At 43.3% G+C, this 20290-nt stretch overlaps 1 protein-coding gene across 1 annotated transcript in view; it reads right to left on the bottom strand.

Moving 5' to 3' along the window:
• Positions 1-1383: 1383 nt before the first annotated feature.
• LOC137637728 (WD repeat-containing protein 55 homolog) overlaps positions 1384-20290 on the bottom strand; it is a 54683-nt gene continuing 35776 nt past the window's right edge. The window contains exons 6-8 of the mRNA XM_068369877.1: positions 16004-16185; positions 5800-5920; positions 1384-1527 (exon numbers count right to left, since the gene is read on the bottom strand). Of these exons, the coding sequence (XP_068225978.1) occupies positions 1384-1527; positions 5800-5920; positions 16004-16185 (447 nt within the window). The remainder of the gene's footprint in view (positions 1528-5799; positions 5921-16003; positions 16186-20290) is intronic.

Genomic DNA, 20290 nt, shown 5'->3' with positions numbered 1-20290 from the left:
TGATGTGGAAAACTATGATAAGGGATCTTCTACCCTTGCATTATGAGCAGTATTTTGAGTCAAATTTGATTAAAACAAATTGTTCAGGTTTTTACACCTGAAGTTTCCGTCATGGCCTTAAGTGGCCCACAAGACGAAGATATTTTTCGAGTTACTATAATTTGTTATAATTGAAGAAAATGTAACTAAACTGTTAAGATGAACCCAAATAATGTATTTTTGGTAAACCAGTATGATTAGTAATATAAGTTAACCCTCTTACCCCCAAAGGACGTACTGGTACGTTTCACAAAAGCCATCCCTTTACCCTCATGGACGTACCGGTACGTCCTCGCAAAAAAATGCTATAAAATTTTTTGTTTTCATATTTTTGATAATTTTTTGAGAAAATTCAGACATTTTCCAAGAGAATGAGACCAACCTGACCTCTCTATGACAAAAATTAAGGCTGTTAGAGCAATTTAAAAAAATATATACTGCAAAATGTGCTGGGAAAAAAATAACCCCTGGGGGGTAAGGGTTGGAAATTTCCAAAGAGCCTGGGGGTAAAAGGGTTAAAAGCTTCAGTCTTGCCAAAAAGTGCATAACCAATATTTTATGTGCCTCGAGACCAGAACTAAGTGCCTAATTGGTCCTCGAAAAGATTAGAGTTTGACACCTCTAGTTGAGCACTATCGATTATTATTATCAATATTACTAAGCTACAACCCTAGCAGTACCAGCTGAACTCAGTTGAGTCCCTTGTTAGGCTGGGAGGAACGTAGAGAGTAGAGGTCCCCTTTTTGTTTTTGTTTCTTTGTTGATGTCGGCTACCCCCCAAAATTGGGGGAAGTGCCTTTGGTATATGTATGTATGTACTAAGCTACAACCTTGGTTGGAAAAGCAGGATGCTATAAGCACAATGGCTTAGAAGAAAAAAATAGCCCAGTGAGGAGAGGAAATACATAAACTACAGAAGTAGTAATGAACAATTTGGAACTTTCCAACCCTTAACCCCACCCCCGGCCTTTCTTTTTAAGCACATTTTGCAATATATATATTTTTAAATTGCTCTAACAGGTTGGTCTCATTCTTTTGGAAAATGCCTGAATTTTCTCAGAAAAATATTAAAAATATGAAAAAAAAATTTTATAGCATTTTTTTGCAAGGACGTACCGGTACGTCCATGGGGGTAAAGGGATGAGTTTTGTGAAACATACCAGAACGTCCTTTGGGGGTAAAAGGGTTAATGCCTTTCAAAACTACAGTATTTGGTTTTAGAGGACTTTGAAAGTACACTATACAAACTCTAAATTCTTTATTCTTTTAACAAAAGATATATTTTGTAAATTACCTTTAGACTGTACCTATATGTCGTTAGTTTAATATAAAGGCCCGGAAATATTAATCTGTAGTGTGGCTTGGCCCTGCAACTGGGCCCCCTTCATCATCGGATTCCATCTTTTCGGGAACATCCGAAAAGAAATTGCAGCGGTTCCGCCGTTTTGAGGATTCAAGGTTGAATCCCTTGTCGTGCTTCTTGTGGCCCTGAAAAAAACAATGGCATGAAATGCTTACAAATTCAACTCGACACGTAACTGTTAATAATTCCCTAACGTCAAGTTTCGAACGTAGTGCTGTGAAATATAAAATTACCAAAACAACATTACTATTTATAGCATGGAAGGAATTATCAAAATTTTAACAAGTCTTAATAAAATATTCACTTATGGCTGCCAATCCAAAAAACACTGTATTACAAACCCACCATAATTCTATAAATCAAGCTCTTTATATTCCCAAATGTTAAACTATTAAAACTTCAAAAGTTCAAAGTTGGAGCAAATGTTTCTATGTTAACCAGGCTGACATGAGTCTTTATATAGTTTATATATGACATATCTATTTTTGACGTTGTTAATAGTTTATATATGACATATCTATGTTGACGTTGTTACAGTTTTTAGAATGATTTACTGTTAATTTGTTCTCATCATCTATTTATTTCCTTATTTCCTTTCCTCACTGGGCTATTTTTCCCTATTGGAGCCCTTGGGCTTATAGCCTCTTGCTTTTCCAACTAAGGTTGTAGCTTGGCTAGTAATAATAATAATAATAATCATGTAAAAAAGCATCCAGCATTGCAAGCATGTTCCAATCCTAAAGCCATAATCCTCCAATAATTTTTATATGACATATTGTATATTGTACAGTACTAGAGAAATAGATATATATATATATATATATATATTTGACCATGGAAAAATTCTGGTGGATATGAATGTGTTGAGGTGGTTTGGCCATGTTGAGAGAATGGAAAATGGCTGTCTGCTAAAGAAGGAGATGAATGCAAGAGTTGATGGGAGAAGTACAAGAAGAAGGCCAAGGTTTGGGTGGATGGATGGTGTGAAGAAAGCTCTGGGTGATAGGAGGATAGATGTGAGAGAGGCAAGAGAGCGTGCTAGAAATAGGAATGAATGGCGAGCGATTGTGACGCAGTTCCGGTATTCCCTGCTGCTTCCTCCGGTGCCTTAGATGACCGCGGATGTAGCAGCAGTAGGGGATTTGGCATTATGAAGCTTCATCTGTGGTGGATAATATGGGAGGTTGGGCTGTGGCACCCTAGCAGTACCAGCTGAACTCGGCTGAGTCCCTGGTTAGGCTGGAGGAACGTAGAGAGTAGAGGTCCCCTTTTTGTTTTGTTTCATTGTTGATGTCGGCTACCCCCCAAAATTGGGGGAAGTGCCTTTGGTATATGTATGTACCAAAAGACATGACAACAAAGGTACACCAGCACTTAGGATATGGAAGCATCTACAATCAAAGTAAAAGTGACTTTGAACCACAAGGTTTAAAGGGTCACTCATGGATAGCAGAGGCAAGGAACAGTAACAACGCCCTAGAGACTGACCATATGTGATATGATCAGCGCCCAAGCCTCCTCTCCACCCAAGCTAAGACCAGGCAGTGGCTGCTGATGACTCAGCAGATAGACCTATAGGCTCCCCAACCCCCCACCCCCAACCTTAGCTCACACGGATGGTAAGATCGCAGACACTAATGACACTAACGAGTCCAAGCGGGACTCGAACCCCCGACTGGCAAACACCAGGCAGAGACGTTACCAATCAGGGCACAGCAACTCAACAAGATGCCAGTTATTATTATTATTAATATTATTATTATTGTTTTTATCATTATTATTACTAGCTAGGCTACAACCCTAGTTGGAAAAGCAAGATGCTATAAGCCAAGGACTCCAACAGGGAAAAATATCCCGACGAGGAAAGGAAATAAATAAACAAACAACCTGAGAAATAATGAACAATTGAAATAAAATATCTTAAAAACAGTAACAATATTTAAAAAGATATTTCATATATAAACTATAAAAAAAACTTATCTCAGCCTGTTCAAAATAAAAAGATTTGCTTCAAGTTTGAACTTTTGTTCTCCCGAAAATGTATGCAAGAGCCCTAGTAACCTTCATATGAAAATGGAAAATACGAAAAGGCAAGAGAAGACTGTTCTATGACAGAATTTCAGCTTGATTTTACTAGTTCCCTTGCTATGTTTATATTATAGTGTGGCGAGAAGACACTACAGAAATAATGTAAGTGGGCATTCCGATTACTAAAACGTAAGACTGGCATTCAGACTTTATAATACACAGCTGGTAAGAGAATTAATGAAGAACACTTCCTAAAAATAACTGGAGAAAAGTGTGGCGAGAAGATTTACTACAGAAATAATGTATATTCAGATTACTAAAACGTAAGACTGGCATTCAGACTTTATAATACACAGCTGGTAAGAGAATTAATGAAGAACACTTCCTAAAAATAACTGGAGAAAAGTATGGCTAGAAGATTTACTACAGTAATTATATAAGTGGACATTCAGATTACTAAAACATAAGACTGGCATTCAGACTTTATAATACACAGCTGGTAAGAGAATTAATGAAGAACACTTCCTAAAAATAACTGGAGAAAAGTATGGCTAGAAGATTTACTACAGTAATTATATAAGTGGACATTCAGATTACTAAAACGTAAGACTGGCATTCAGACTTTATAATACGCAGCTGGTAAGAGAATTAATGAAGAACACTTCCTAAAAATAACGAGAAAAGTATGGCGAGAAGATTTACTACAGTAATAATGTAAGTGGGCTTTCCGATTACTAAAACGTAAGACTGGCATTCAGACTTTATAATACGCAGCTGGTAAGAGAATTAATGAAGAACACTTCCTAATAATAAATGGAGAAAAGTATGGCGTGAAGATTTACTACAGTAATAATGTAAGTGGGCTTTCCGATTACTAAAACGTAAGACTGGCATTCAGACTTTATAATACACAGTTGGTAAAAGAATCAATGAAGAACACTTCCTAATAATAAATGGAGAGCTAGAGAACCTACTTATAGAGTTGGCAATGAGGTTTGAGAAAGGATGAATTGATTTTTTTTATTAAATCACGTCACCCAGAGGGACACCACTTACAAGTGGCGCACACTGCACGATAATAGAGATTCTCTGAAACATCTCTTCTCAGGATTAGATTGGATTTATGAATTTAGTTTATATAGTCCAGTGCTGGGGCTTGAGAGACCCTTCAGTACCCAAATGCAACTGGGAAAAACCCTTCAGTTATTATTATCATTTCTAGCAAAGCTACAACCACATTTGGAAAAGCAGAATGCTGCAAGCCCAGGGGCTTCAACAGGGAAAATAACAAGAAAGAAAGGAAATAAACTATATATGAAAAGTAATGAATAAGAAATATTTTCTTAAAATCAGTAGCAACGTTAAAATATATCTGTCATTTATAAACTCTGAAGAAGAACTTGTTAATCTCTTCATCATAAAAATCTTCGCTGTAAGTTTGAACTTCTGAAGTTCACAGAATCAACTGCCAAAGTTCATTCCACAATCTAGTAATACCTGGAATGAAATTTCTAGAACACTGTGTAGTGTTAAGCCTTTTGATGAACAATTAGAATTACTATGAGATACAAGTTTGAAGAGTTGGAAGACCCAGGCCTACTTGGCTGAGGGTTATGAAACGTGAAGTAGGGGATGATGAAAGGAGAAGTATTGATTAAAAGCTCAAGATAGACGAGACTGGCAAAATCCAACCGAGGCCCTTTGCGTTAATAGGGAGGAAGATATACAAACATATTTTCAGATAGATAGCCAGATTTCAGTAGGAAATATAGCTACATTTCAGGATGAAACACCATTAGGTTTCAGGATGAAAAACCGCCTATTTTGGAATGATAAATGCCCAAATCTCAAGATGTTCTGTAGCCAAATTTTAGAATACATACATCATCATATACTAAGGCACTTCCCCCAATTTTGGGGGGTAGCCAACATCAACAAAGAAACAAAAACAAAAAGGGGACCTCTACTCTCTACGTTCCTACCAGCCTAACAAGGGACTCAACCGAGTTCAGCTGGTACTGCTAGGGTGTCACAGCCCACCCTCCCACATTATCCTCCACAGATGAAGCTTCATAATGCTGAATCCCCTACTGCTGCTACCTCCGCGGTCATCTACGGCATCGGAGGCAGCAGCAGTAGAGTAATATAACAAATTTGTCGGAGGGTTTGTATCTACGCCGGAACAAAAATAATTTCAGAAGACAAACAGCCAGGTGTCTGGATAAATAGCCATATTTTAGGACAGTTTGCCAAACTTAAAACAGACAGATATCTGAAACTATGATGATTACTTAAAAAATTATCGTTACCTTCAATGTACCATCCACTTCGACATCATACAGGTAACTAAAGTTCCATCATGGTATCACGTCTTCCATGGCACAGGAAGCCAAAAAGATGCCATCATTGAAGACCGATATAGTCTCAACACCGAATCTTTTGTGCTGCCCAACAATGCCGACAAATCTATGAGCGTAGAGGTGCACAGCTCTGAGGGGAGAAAAAGCAAATAAGTTTACAATTAAAAGTCATCTTATGTCCCAAGAATTTACTCCAATGAAAATTAAACTTATAAACATAATCTTAACAAAATAATCTGTATTTCCATATTCATAGACATAAAGAGGTTTCATAATTCAAATTTTTTTCTTATAAGATAAGCTATTACATCTTAAAGTTGCAAGATGAGTTATGAGTGCTCTTAACCATCTGCTTAAAGTCTAAATACACTGGATTGAAAAATTATCGGTGCCAATTCGCATGAAATATTTTGGACCACAGTACGAAAGTCACTGAAATATAAGTGTCTGACATCCCAAACTTTGGTAGGTCTAATGTCGAGGGGTGCCCATAAAACGACTACTGCTAATATCCCCTTACTAACATACAGTATATGGTAGTGTTTCAACAATGACTTCGAGTCCTGACTGTGATGTTTCCATCACACCAGACAGACATATGCACCTGTTATCCGACATTAACTTTTAGTAACTACATTCGGTCCTTCCGAAGCACCCACAGCCAGGCATACTAACCGTTCCCTCCCACGACACCTGCACTTAGATGAATTCTTTCAGTACACATCAAATCCCTTAGCGCCAATACTTTTACGATCCAGTGTATCAATATAAGCTAATAGGTTCCAACAGGGAAAAATACACCAGTGGTGAAAGAAAATTAAGAATTAAATGAAACTACTGCTTTTCCAACTAGGGATATAGTTTATCTGTAATAATAATAATAATAACAATAAAATGATATTTTAATTATAAAATAAATTTTTGAATATACTTACCCGGTGAATATATAATAGCTGCAACTCTGCGGCTCGACAGAAAACACACTCAAAAAACTCGCGAGCGATCGCTATGAAGGTTGCGGGTGTGCCCACCAGCGCCAACTGTCGGCCAGATACCACTCTTGCATGTAAACAAACCCTTCAATTCTTCTCGTCCCGCTGCGTCTCTATTGGGGAGGAAGGGAGGGTCATTTAATTTATATATTCACCGGGTAAGTATATTCAAAAATTTATTTTATAATTAAAATATCATTTTTAAATATTTAACTTAGCCAATGAATATATAATAGCTGATTCACACCCAAGGCGGTGGGTAGAGACCAGAGTTAATTAAGTTTACAGCGTATAAGCTAAGAGTTTTTTCATTTTGACAGTTATCAATATAACAAAACCAAAATATATAGGTACCTGGTAAGGAAGTTGACTTAGACAATTACTCTGCCTTGTAAGTCTGTCTTCCTCACGGAGCCCAGCGATCCTCTTAGGATGCTGAAAGACTCCCAGGAGCTGAAGTATCAAGGGCTGCAACCCATACAACAGGACCTCATCAAACCCCTAATCTGGGCGCTCTCAAGAAATGACTTTGACCACCCGCCAAATCAACCAGGATGCGAAAGGCTTCTTAGCCTTCCGAACAACCCATAAAACAATATTGAAAACATTTCAAGAGACAGATTAAAAGGATATTGGAATTAGGGAAGTGTAGTGGTAGAACCCTCACCCACTACTGCACTCGCTGCTACGAATGGACCCAGTGTGTAGCAGTCCTCGTAAAGAGTCTGGACATCTTTCAAGTAAAATGACGCGAACACTGACTTGCTTCTCCAAAAAGTCGCGTCCATAATACTTTGCAGAGATTTATTTTGCTTGAAGGCCACGGAGGTTGCTATATCTCTAACTTCGTGCGTCTTAACCTTAAGCAAACATCGGTCTTTCTCATTCAAGTGAGAATGAGCTTCTCGTATTAAAAAAAAAATCTGATAAAATATGACAAAGCATTCTTTGACATAGGCAATGAAGGTTTCTTAACTGAGCACCATAATGCCTCAGATTTACCTCGTAATGACTTAGTACGAGCTAAATCGAACTTAAGAGCTCTAACAGGACATAATACTCTTTCCAGTTCGTTGCCTACGATCTCTGATAAGCAAGGAATATCAAAAGATTTAGGCCAAGGACGAGAAGGCAGTTCATTTTTGGCCAGGAAACCAAGTTGAAGTGAACAAGTGGCTTTTTTCTGTAGAAAAGCCAATGTTCTTACTGAAGGCATGAAGTTCACTGACCCTTTTAGCCAAAGCCAAGCACACTAGGAAAAGTGTCTTGAGGGTGAGATCCTTCAGGGAGGCTGAATGTAATGGCTCAAACCTGTCTGACATGAGGAACCTTAGGACCACGTCTAAGTTCCATCCAGGAGTTGCCAAACGACGTTCCTTAGAGGTCTCGAAAGACTTAAGGAGATCTTGGAGATCTTTATTGTTGGAAAGATCTAAGCCTCTATGTCGAAAGACCGAAGCCAACATGCTCCTGTAGCCCTTAATCGTGGGAGCTGAAAGGGAGTGAACCTTTCTCAGATGTAAAAGAAAATCTGCGATTTGGGCTACAGAGGTACTGGACGAGGACACAGATGCTGACTTGCACCAGTCTCGAGAGACTTCCCACTTCGACTGGTATACTCTAATGGTAGAAGCTCTCCTAGCTCTTGCAATCGCACTGGCTGCCTCCTTCGAAAAGCCTCTAGCTCTTGAGAGTCTTTCGATAGTCTGAAGGAAGTCAGACGAAGAGCGGGGAGGCTTTGATGGACATTCTTTACGTGGGGCTGACGTAACAGATCTACCGTTAGAGGAAGACTTCTTGGAAAGTCTACCAGCCATTGAAGTACCTCGGTGCACCACTCTCTCGCGGGCCAGAGGGTAGCAACCAACGTCAACCTTGTCCCTTCGTGAGAGGCGAACTTCTGCAGTACCTTGTTGACTATCTTGAATGGTGGGAATGCATATAAGTCCAGAAAAGACCAATCCAGTAGAAACGCGTCTATGTAGATTGCTTCTGTATCTAGGACTGGAGAGCAATAGATTGGTAACCTTTTGGTCAACGAGGAGGCAAAGAGGTCTATGGTGGGTTGACCCCAAGTAGCCCAAAGACTCTTGCCCACGTCCTTGTGGAGGGTCCATTCCATAGGTATCACCTGACCCCTCCGACTGAGACAGTCTGCCAAGACGTTCAAGTCCCCCTGGATGAATCTCGTCAACAGGGAGATGCCTCGAATTCTTGACCATAAGAGAAGGTCCCTTGCGATCTCGAGCAGCGTGAAGGAGTGTGTGCCTCCTTGCTTGGAGATGTACGCCAAAGTTGTGGTGTTGTCTGAGTTGACCTCTACCACTTAGTTTCGAAGAAGCTTTCTAATATCATCAAGGCCAAGTGGACTGCTAATAGCTCCTTGCCGTTAATGTGCATGCTCTTCTGACTTGAGGTCCACAGACCCGAGCATTCCCGACCGTCCAGGGTCGCACCCCAACCCAAATCCGACGCGTCTGAGGACAACACGTGGTTTGGGTTCTTGACTGCTAGAGATAGTCCCTCTCTCAGACTGATATTGCTGTCCCACCATTTCAGGCATGCCTTTACTGGTTCGGAGACTGGGAATGATACCGTCTCTAATGTCTTGTCCTAGTTCCAGTGAGAGGCTAGATGGAACCGGAGAGGCAGAAGGTGTAGTCTCCCTAGTGAGACAAACTGCTCAAGGGATGAGAGAGTCCCTACGAGACTGTTCCAACTCCTGACTGAATAAACGTTTCGTTTCAGCATTAGTTGGACTTCGAGCAGGGCGTGACTGCGAATCTCCATCCCCAAATATAGAATAATCTGGGATGGGATCAGTTGGGACTTTTAGGTTGACCAAAAGTCCCAACTCCCTGGCCAGACTCAGCGTCCAATGTAGATCCTGCAGACAGCGAAGACTGGACGATGCTCTGAGAAGCCAGTCGTCCAAGTACAGGGAGGCTCGGATCCCCGATAGATGGAGGGATTTTGCCACATTCCTCATGAGCCTCGTAAACACGAGAGGCGCAGGACTGAGGCCAAAGCACAGGGCTCGAAACTGGTACCCCACATTCCTGTAAACAAACCTCAGAGAGCATGGTCCTCCTCATTCAGATGGGAATGAGCTTCTCGAATCAAAAGTCTGATATAGTAAGAAACTGCATTCTTCGACATAGGTAAAGAAGGTTTCTTAATGGCGCACCATAAAGCTTCTGACTGGCCACGTAATGGTTTAGTACGTTTCAAATAGTACTTAAGAGCTCTTACAGGGCATAGTACTCTTTCTTGTTCATTTCCAACCAAATTAGAAAGGCTTGGAATCTCGAACGATTTGGGCCAAGGACGAGAAGGAAGTTCGTTTTTGGCTAAAAAACCAAGCTGTAAGGAACATGTAGCCGTTTCAGATGTAAATCCAATGTTCCTGCTGAAGGCGTGTATCTCACTGACTCTTTTAGCTGTTGCTAAGCAGACGAGGAAAAGAGTCTTCAAAGTGAGATCTTTAAAAGAGGCTGATTGAAGTGGTTCGAACCTTGCTGACATAAGGAACCTTAGTACCACGTCTAAGTTCCAACCTGGTGTGGCCAACCGACGCTCCTTCGAGGTCTCAAAAGACTTAAGGAGGTCCTGTAGATCTTTGTTGTTGGAAAGATCTAAGCCTCTGTGACGGAAGACTGTTGCCAACATGCTTCTGTAACCTTTGATCGTGGGAGCTGAAAGGGATCTTTCCTTCCTTAGGTATAAAAGGAAGTCAGCTATCTGAGTTACAGAGGTACTGGTTGAGGATACTGACTTTGACTGGCACCAGCTTCGGAAGACTTCCCACTTCGACTGGTAGACTTTGAGAGTGGATGTCCTCCTTGCTCTAGCAATCGCTCTGGCTGCCTCCTTCGAAAAGCCTCTAGCTCTCGAGAGTCTTTCGATAGTCTGAAGGCAGTCAGACGAAGAGCGTGGAGGTTTGGGTGTACCTTCTTTACATGCGGCTGACGCAGAAGGTCCACTCTTAGAGGAAGTGTTCTGGGAACGTCTACTAGCCATTGCAGTACCTCGGTGAACCATTCTCTCGCGGGCCAGAGGGGAGCAACCAACGTCAACCTTGTCCCTTCGTGAGAGGCGAACTTCTGCAGTACTCTGTTGACAATCTTGAACGGGGGGAACGCATAAAGGTCTAGATGGGACCAATCCAGAAGAAAGGCATCTATGTGAACTGCTGCTGGGTCTGGAATCGGTGAGCAATAAATTGGGAGCCTCTTGGTCATCGAGGTTGCGAACAGATCTATGGTAGGCTGACCCCATAAGGCCCATAGTCTGTTGCAAACATTCTCGTGAAGGGTCCACTCTGTTGGGATGATTTGACCCTTCCGGCTGAGGTGGTCTGCCATGACATTCATGTCGCCTTGAATGAACCTCGTTACTAGGGATATGTTTCGATCTCTTGACCAGGTGAGGAGGTCCCTTGCGATCACGTACAACGTCAACGAATGAGTCCCTCCTTGCTTGGAGATGTACGCCAAGGCTGTGGTGTTGTCGGAGTTCACCTCCACCACCTTGCCTAGAAGGAGGGACTTGAAGCTTCTCAAGGCCAGATGAACTGCCAGTAGCTCCTTGCAGTTGATGTGCAGCGTTCTTTGATCCGCATTCCACGTGCCCGAGCATTCCCGACCGTCCAAAGTCGCACCCCAGCCCGTGTCCGATGTGTCCGAGAAGAGAAGGAGGTCGGGGGTCTGAACAGCCAGTGGCAGACCCTCCTTGAGGAGAATGTTGTTCTTCCACCAAGTCAGTGAAGACTTCATCTTCTCGGAAATAGGAACCGAGACCGCTTCTAGCGTCTTGTCCTTTCTCCAGTGAGCAGCTAGGTGAAACTGAAGGGGTCGGAGGTGGAGTCTCCCTAACGCGATGAACTGGTCCAGTGATGAAAGCGTCCCTATCAGACTCATCCACTGTCTGACTGAACATCGGTCCTTCTTCAGCATGGACTGGATGTATTCTTGGGCTTGACTGATTCTGGGGGCCGACGGAAAAGCCCGAAAAGCTTGACTCTGAATCTCCATTCCTAGGTATACTATAGTTTGGGATGGGACGAGTTGGGACTTTTCCAAATTGACCAGGAGACCCAATTCCTTGGTCAGATCTAGAGTCCACTGTAGATTCTCCAGACAGCGACGACTTGACGCAGCTCTTAAAAGCCAGTCGTCCAAATAGAGGGAGGCTCTGATGTTTGCTAAATGCAGGAATTTGGCAATATTCCTCATCAGTTTGGTAAAAACTAGAGGTGCCGTGCTTAGGCCAAAGCACAGGGCTTGGAACTGGTATACAACCTTCCCGAAAACGAACCTTAGAAAAGGTTGGGAATCTGGGTGGATGGGGACGTGAAAGTAAGCGTCCTTTAGGTCTAACGAGACCATCCAGTCTTCCTTCCTGACCGATGCTAGAACCGACTTTGTCGTCTCCATGGTGAATGTCTGCTTTGTGACAAAGACATTCAGAGAACTGACGTCTAGCACCGGTCTCCACCCTCCTGTCTTCTTCGGCACTAAGAAGAGGCGGTTGTAGAAGCCCGGGGATTGATGGTCCCGGACTATGACTACCGCTCCCTTTTGTAGTAAGAGAGACACCTCTTGCTGTAAAGCTTGTCTCTTGTCCTCCTCTCTGTACCTGGGAGAGAGGTCGATGGGAGTTGTTGCTAGAGGGGGGTTGCGCAAGAATGGAATCCTGTACCCCTCCCTGAGTAACTTCACAGACTGTGCGTCTGCGCCCCTGTTCTCCCAGGCCTGCCAGTAGAGCTTGAGCCTGGCTCCCACTGCTGTCTGAAGAACGTGGCAGTCAGACTCTGCCTCTAGAGGACTTGGAACCCTTCTTCTTGCTCCCACGTTGACTTCCGGCACGAGCACCTCCTCTGCTGGAGGCTCTGCCACGAAAGGGCGGAATGAACCTTGACGCTGGAGTGTCCATCCTGGGTCTAGGCACGGAGGGCAAAGGGGTGGCTTTGCGTGTGGATGACGCCACCAGGTCATGAGTGTCTTTCTGGATCAAGGAGGCGGCAATCTCCTTGATCAACTCTTCAGGGAAGAGACACTTCGAGAGGGGAGCAAACATAAGCTCCGACTTTTGACATGGGGTGACTCCAGCTGACAAGAAGGAGCAAAGGTGATCCCGCTTCTTGAGGACCCCGGACACGAAAGAAGCCGCAAGCTCACTAGAACCATCCCGAATGGCTTTGTCCATGCAGGACATAATGAGCATGGAAGTTTCCTTATCAGAAGGGGAGGTCTTCCTGCTCAACGCTCCCAAAGACCAGTCCAAGAAGTTAAAGACTTCGAATGCACGGAAAACTCCCTTCATAAGATGGTCCATATCCGAAGGAGTCCAGCAAATCTTGGAGCGTTTCATAGCCAGCCTGCGGGGAGAGTCTACCAGACTTGAGAAGTCGCCCTGGGCAGAGGCAGGAACTCCCAAGCCGAGAACTTCTCCCGTGGCATACCAGACGCTAGATCTGGAAGCAAGCTTGGCCGGGGGAAACATGAAGGATGTCTTCCCAAGTTGCTTTTTGGACTGCAACCACTCTCCCAGTACCCTTAAAGCTCTCTTGGACGAGCGAGCGAGTACGAGCTTCGTAAAGGCAGGTGCTGCTGACTGCATGCCTAAAGCGAACTCAGAGGGAGGCGAGCGTGGTGCTGCAGACACAAACTGATCAGGATATAAATCCTTGAACAGCGCAAGCACTTTCCTAAAGTCTAAGGAGGGAGGCGTGGTCTTGGGTTCGTCGATATCCGAGTGTTGGTCGTCAAGATGTGCAGCTTCGTCATCATCAGAGAGTCCATCGTCTGAATGTTGAGGAGGAAGAGGCAACGGAGTAGGTAAAAGCTGGACGGCTGAGTCCGGCAGCACGGGTGCATGCGTGGCTGCACTGGACCCAACGTCATGCCACTGTTGGTCAGTCTGAGAACTGGCAACAACCATAGCTGAGTGGGTGCGCAAAGCGTCTACTCCCGACTGTGGAAGGATAGCGGAGACCACCGTGGGTTGCGGAGGCTGACGCACCGCGTCAAAACACGGCAGCTTAACTCCACCCTCCTGTTGTTGTGGTAGCTCACGAACGGCAATGGAGGGTTCCGTGCGTCTGTGAACGTCAGCATGCGTCTGGCAGGGTCGACTGCGCATGGGTGGAGGAGCTCTCACAGCTGGAGTGTGGGAGCAGGCAGCCTCAGCGTCTGCTGGGCGCACAACCGTGGTAGGTTGTAGGTTAACGGGTGCAGCGTCAACCTTCTCCGCACGAAACTCCTGCATAACAGCAGCTAACTGAGTCTACATAGACTGCAGCAAAGACCACTTAGGGTCTACAAAAGCGGGTGCGGCAACAGACGGAGTTACTGCCTGTTGTGACTTAGGGTCTAAAACAGCGGGTGCGGCAACAGACGGAGTTACTGCCTGTTGCGGTACCACTTTGCCTCTCTTAGGAGGTGTGCAGTCGTCGGAGGACTGCAGCGAGTCCGAACTGACCCAGTGGCTACACCTGGGCCGTTGGACTTGCTCGGAAGGGACCTTGCGTTTAAGAGGCCGTGAGACCTTGGTCCAGCGTTTCTGGCGTGAAACCTCTTCCGCAGACGAGGAATGAACGGGCTCACTCGTCTTCTTGTGGGTGGGACGATCTAGGCAAGATACGTCCGAAACCACGGAGGGAACGTCTGTCCGCTGATTAAAGCCTGTCGAACCCTTTGGTCGTACGACATTGCTTCTCCCCTGGGCTTGGGAGCTTGCAAGAGGTCCCGGACTGGGAGGACGACAGGCACGAACAGACGCACCCTCATGCGTAACACTGACACTTTTCACTGCACTAACACTCACTTCACTTCCCACTGCACTTTTACCTTTCAACTCCCTGACGTCAGCCATGAGTTGATTGCAGTCATTCGCCAATGACTCGACTCTCTCACCTAGAGCCTGGATGGCACGCATCATATCTGCCATCGAAGGTTGATGAGAACTAGCAGGGGGGTTGGGTGCAACCACTACAGGGGAAGGAATAGGTTGTGGGGCATGGGGAGAGGAAAAATCAATTGAGCGAGACGAACTCCTCCTGATCCTATCCTTCTCTAGCCTACGTGCATATTTCATGAATTCTTGAAAATCGAATTCCGAAAGCCCAACGCATTCCTCACATCGATCTTCCAATTGACAGGCTTTACCCCTACAATTGGAACAAATGGTGTGCGGATCGATAGAGGCCTTCGGAAGACGCCTTGAACAGTCCCTAGCGCTACACTTCCTGTACTTGGGGACTTGAGAAGGGTCAGACATCTTGAATTAGTCAAAGGGGGGAATTCAAAATCTATCCAAGTCGTCAACAAATAATCCAAAATCCAATAAAAGAATGCAAGGAAGTATTGAAGATAACTTCTGCACAGCGATAGCTAATAACCAGAAATGAATACTTCACCAAATAACGTGAAAATCAATCCAGAAAACAAGAGCGTATTAAGTAGGTCTTGCCGGTGGCACGACAGAGAGAAAATTGGTTCTGTGTTGACATCGAGTACTTGAGTACCTGCTCGACAGATGGCGCTGTTGATGTACACCCCCACCTGTATAGCGATCGCTGGCGTATTCCGTCCGTAGGTTTTTCTGTCGGGCAGCAGAGCTGACAGCTATATGATCACCGGGTAAGTTTAATATTGAAAAAAAGTAATATACTGTACTGTAATAATAAACCTCTCATGAAGCAGTGACTTTAAGCCCAATTTATTCATTGTTAAAGCACTTAACTAACAAATTTTAAACCTCATAGGACCTATCAAACAAACTGAATTTCATTTATTATTATTATCATCATCACAGTTATTATCGTTATTATCATTATTACTAGCTATACTACAACTCTAGTTGGAAAAACAGGATGCTATAAGGCCAAAGAACACAACTAGGAAAAATAGCCCAGTGAGAAAAGTAAATAAGGAAATAAACTACAAGTAATGAATAATCAATATATAATATTTCAAGATCATTAACAATGTGAAAATAGATTTGTTATATATTAACTACAGTCTAAAGAGAGACTTATGTCAGCCTGTTCAACATAAAAGCATTCGTTGCAAGTATGAACTTCTGAAAGTTTCACAGATTCAACTGCCAGATTAGGAAGATCATTCCATAATCTAGTCATAGTTCCTATACATCCCAAGAACACAGATGTTATAAAGGAAAATACTAGTAATATTCCTCCCAAAATCCACATCACTTACATAATAATTTCCCTATCCATGGTGGCAGCTGACAGCAGTTCTAGCTCGGGATGAAAGCATATGTCGACTGCGCTTGAATCGCAAACGATGCCCGGGGGACAGTTCCTGTGTGCTTCGATTGAAGGTTTAATACCAAAGACCTCCTCGACGGTGGTGTCGGGCACTGAAGAGTCGCTGTCGGTCTGCGGGTATAGCACAGTGCCCCACGTGATTACACGATACTAATACCATTTCAGCGGCTTCAAATGACAGAAGCTTCTAGATGCATCATTACCCCAAGTAAAATTAGTCATGCTTTCTTCCCAGGGTTACAACTTGCATTAGTTTCATTCCACCAAAATTAAACTTGATAAAGAAGAGTATGTTTTAAATCAACATGTTACAGCAATGAATTACATTTCGAGGAAATGAGCCAGAATGTCATTTCCTTGCATACCAAAAGGTAACATAATAATGCTATATGAAAAATGGAGAGGCAGAACCAGGAAACACAAGTAAACCAAATAAATATAGTTATGAAAAAACCAAAACTATAACAATCAAATATTTGAATACAGATCATTACCAATAATTCTGAAGATATAACGATGATAAAACTTGTCTCAATAAATGTGAATATTACTATTATTGCCTCTGTAAACAAGTGTGAATATGTAAATAAAAATATTCTTAAAAGTAATTTGTATTTTTCCTAGCTACAAAATAGTCCTTTAAAATGGGGAATATTTTCAGCAGTACTGGAACGGCCATTAAATTCATTAACGAGATAGCACAGGTGATTAGACACGCCCATCTTCCCATCAGACTTTGCTCTGATAGAGGTGTTTGAAGTGGAAAGTTCAACTTTAAAGGGCACAGGTTTGTAGAGCTAGGAAAAATAGAAGTTATTTATTCTTTATTGGTTCCTACTAACATACAAACCTTTTGTTCTTTAAAATAGACTCACTTATTGGTGGGAGAAGGTCCCGCTGGAACCAAACTGATTGGCTTTTCTCTTCCCTGATATATACCAATCTCTTGGTTCCCTACACGAGCCCAGGGAGTTGACTCCAGCAACTCCCGAGAAGCCCATCATGGGAATGAATAGGCTTGGCTTCTACTTGGTTATGTACCTGGTGCTCAGTAATCAAGGAATCCTTCTAAGCCGAAGGGAAGATATAGTTAGGGAGGAAATACCAGGTGCATAATGACCAATTGGTTTGGTATTCATTTCACGATACTTCTTACAGATCTGGTCTAATAACAATGGAGATCAGAAGCGTAGTTTACCAGCTTCAATGTCATATCAAGCCTGCAAAGGTATAATCTCTTCACCCGCAGTAGATGGCAAGGAAGGAAGCAACAGAAGCACCAGTTCTTTTACCTTTCATCCAGACTTACATTGACACATTACCAAAGACAAGATGTTTTCTATTGTGTCAGTTAAGATACACAACTACTTCAGCGGCCTCCATGGGGCAAAGAACAAATTTGTCCCAAGCTTCTGGCTTCCATCACCTGGAGGACTGCTAGATTTTTACCCAAAGTGAGACCGATATCCCGGACTTTGTGAGCTCTCGTCAGAGTCAGTACCTCGACCCCTCAATGGTCGAGGCACATGCTCTATTAACCCTTTTACCCCCAAAGGACGTACTGGAACATTTCACAAAACACATCCCTTTACCCCTAGGGACGTACCGGTACGTCCTTGCAAAAAACTGCTATTTACATTTTTTTTTTGCAAATTTTTGATAATTCTTTGAGAAACTTCAGGCATTTTCCAAGAGAATCAGACCAACCTGACCTCTCTAGGACAAAAATTAAGGCTGTTAGAGCAATTTAAAACAGTATACTGCAAAATACATACATACATATACCAAAGGCACTTCCCCCAATTTTGGGGGGTAGCCGACAACAACAAGAAACAAAACAAAAAAGGGGACCTCTACTCTCTCCGTTCCTCCAGCCTAACCAGGAACTCAGCCGAGTTCAGCTGGTACTGCTAGGGTGCCACAGCCCAACCTCCCACATTTCCACCACAGATGAAGCTTCATACTGCTGAGTCCCCTACTGCTGCTACCTCCGCGGTCATCTAAGGCACCGGAGGAAGCAGCAGGGCCTACCGGAACTGCGTCACAATCGCTCGCCATTCATTCCTATTTCTAGCACGCTCTCTTGCCTCTCTCACATCTATCCTCCTATCACCCAGAGCTTTCTTCACACCATCCATCCACCCAAACCTTGGCCTTCCTCTTGTACTTCTCCCATCAACTCTTGCATTCATCACCTTCTTTAGCAGACAGCCATTTTCCATTCTCTCAACATGGCCAAACCACCTCAACACATTCATATCCACTCTAGCCGCTAACTCATTTCTTACACCCGTTCTCACCCTCACCACTTCGTTCCTAACCCTATCTACTCGAGATACACCAGCCATACTCCTCAGACACTTCATCTCAAACACATTCAATTTCTGTCTCTCCATCACTTTCATTCCCCACAACTCCGATCCATACATCACAGTTGGTACAATCACTTTCTCATATAGAACTCTCTTTACATTCATGCCCAACCCTCTATTTTTTACTACTCCCTTAACTGCCCCCAACACTTTGCAACCTTCATTCACTCTCTGACGTACATCTGCTTCCACTCCACCATTTGCTGCAACAACAGACCCCAAGTACTTAAACTGATCCACCTCCTCAAGTAACTCTCCATTCAACATGACATTCAACCTTGCACCACCTTCCCTTCTCGTACATCTCATAACCTTACTCTTACCCACATTAACTCTCAACTTCCTTCTCTCACACACCCTTCCAAATTCTGTCACTAGTCGGTCAAGCTTCTCTTCTGTGTCTGCTACCAGTACAGTATCATCCGCAAACAACAACTGATTTACCTCCCATTCATGATCATTCTCGCCTACCAGTTTTAATCCTCGTCCAAGCACTCGAGCATTCACTTCTCTCACCACTCCATCAACATACAAGTTAAACAACCACGGCGACATCACACATCCCTGTCTCAGCCCCACTCTCACCGGAAACCAATCGCTCACTTCATTTCCTATTCTAACACATGCTTTACTACCTTTGTAGAAACTTTTCACTGCTTGCAACAACCTTCCACCAACTCCATATAACCTCATCACATTCCACATTGCTTCCCTATCAACTCTATCATATGCTTTCTCCAGATCCATAAACGCAACATACACCTCCTTACCTTTTGCTAAATATTTCTCGCATATCTGCCTAACTGTAAAAATCTGATTCATACAACCCCTACCTCTTCTAAAACCCCCCTGTACTTCCAAGATTGCATTCTCTGTTTTATCCTTAATCCTATTAATCAGTACTCTACCATACACTTTTCCAACTACACTCAACAAACTAATACCTCTTGAGTTACAACACTCATGCACATCTCCCTTACCCTTATATAGTGGTACAATACATGCACAGACCCAATCTACTGGTACCATTGACAACACAAAACACACATTAAACAATCTCACCAACCATTCAAGTACAGTCACACCCCCTTCCTTCAACATCTCAGCTTTCACACCATCCATACCAGATGCTTTTCCTACTCTCGTTTCATCTAGTGCTCTCCTCACTTCCTCTATTGTAATCTCTCTCTCATTCTCATCTCCCATCACTGGCACCTCAACACCTGGAACAGCAATTATATCTGCCTCCCTATCATCCTCAACATTCAGCAAACTTTCAAAATATTCCGCCCACCTTTTCCTTGCCTCCTCTCCTTTTAACAACCTTCCATTTCCATCTTTCACTGTCTCTTCAATTCTTGCGCCGGCCTTCCTTACTCTCTTCACTTCTTTCCAAAACTTCTTCTTATTCTCTTCATATGACTGACCCAGTCCCTGACCCCACCTCAGGTCAGCTGCCCTCTTTGCCTCACGTACCTTGCGCTTTACTTCCACCTTTTGCTCTCTATATTTTTCATACTTCTCTATACTATTACTCTGCAGCCATTCTTCAAAAGCCCTCTTTTTCTCTTCCACTTTTACCTTCACTCCTTCATTCCACCATTCACTGCCCTTCCTCATGCTGCCTCCAACAACCTTCTTGCCACATACATCACTTGCAATCCCAACAAAATTTTCTTTTGCTAACTTCCACTCCTCCTCTAAATTACCAGTTTCTCTTACTCTCACCTCGTCATATGCCATTTTCAACCTTTCCTGATATTTACTTTTTACCCCCGGTTTTATTAGCTCTTCAACCCTCACTAGCTCCCTTTTACATCCACCTACTCTATTCCCCCACTCTT

This window comes from Palaemon carinicauda, unplaced genomic scaffold, assembly GCF_036898095.1.
Source record: "Palaemon carinicauda isolate YSFRI2023 unplaced genomic scaffold, ASM3689809v2 scaffold95, whole genome shotgun sequence".
Classification (NCBI taxonomy): Eukaryota; Metazoa; Arthropoda; class Malacostraca; order Decapoda; family Palaemonidae; genus Palaemon; species Palaemon carinicauda.
Note: the sequence above shows the minus strand (reverse complement) of the source record. Positions and strands in the feature narration are given on the sequence as shown.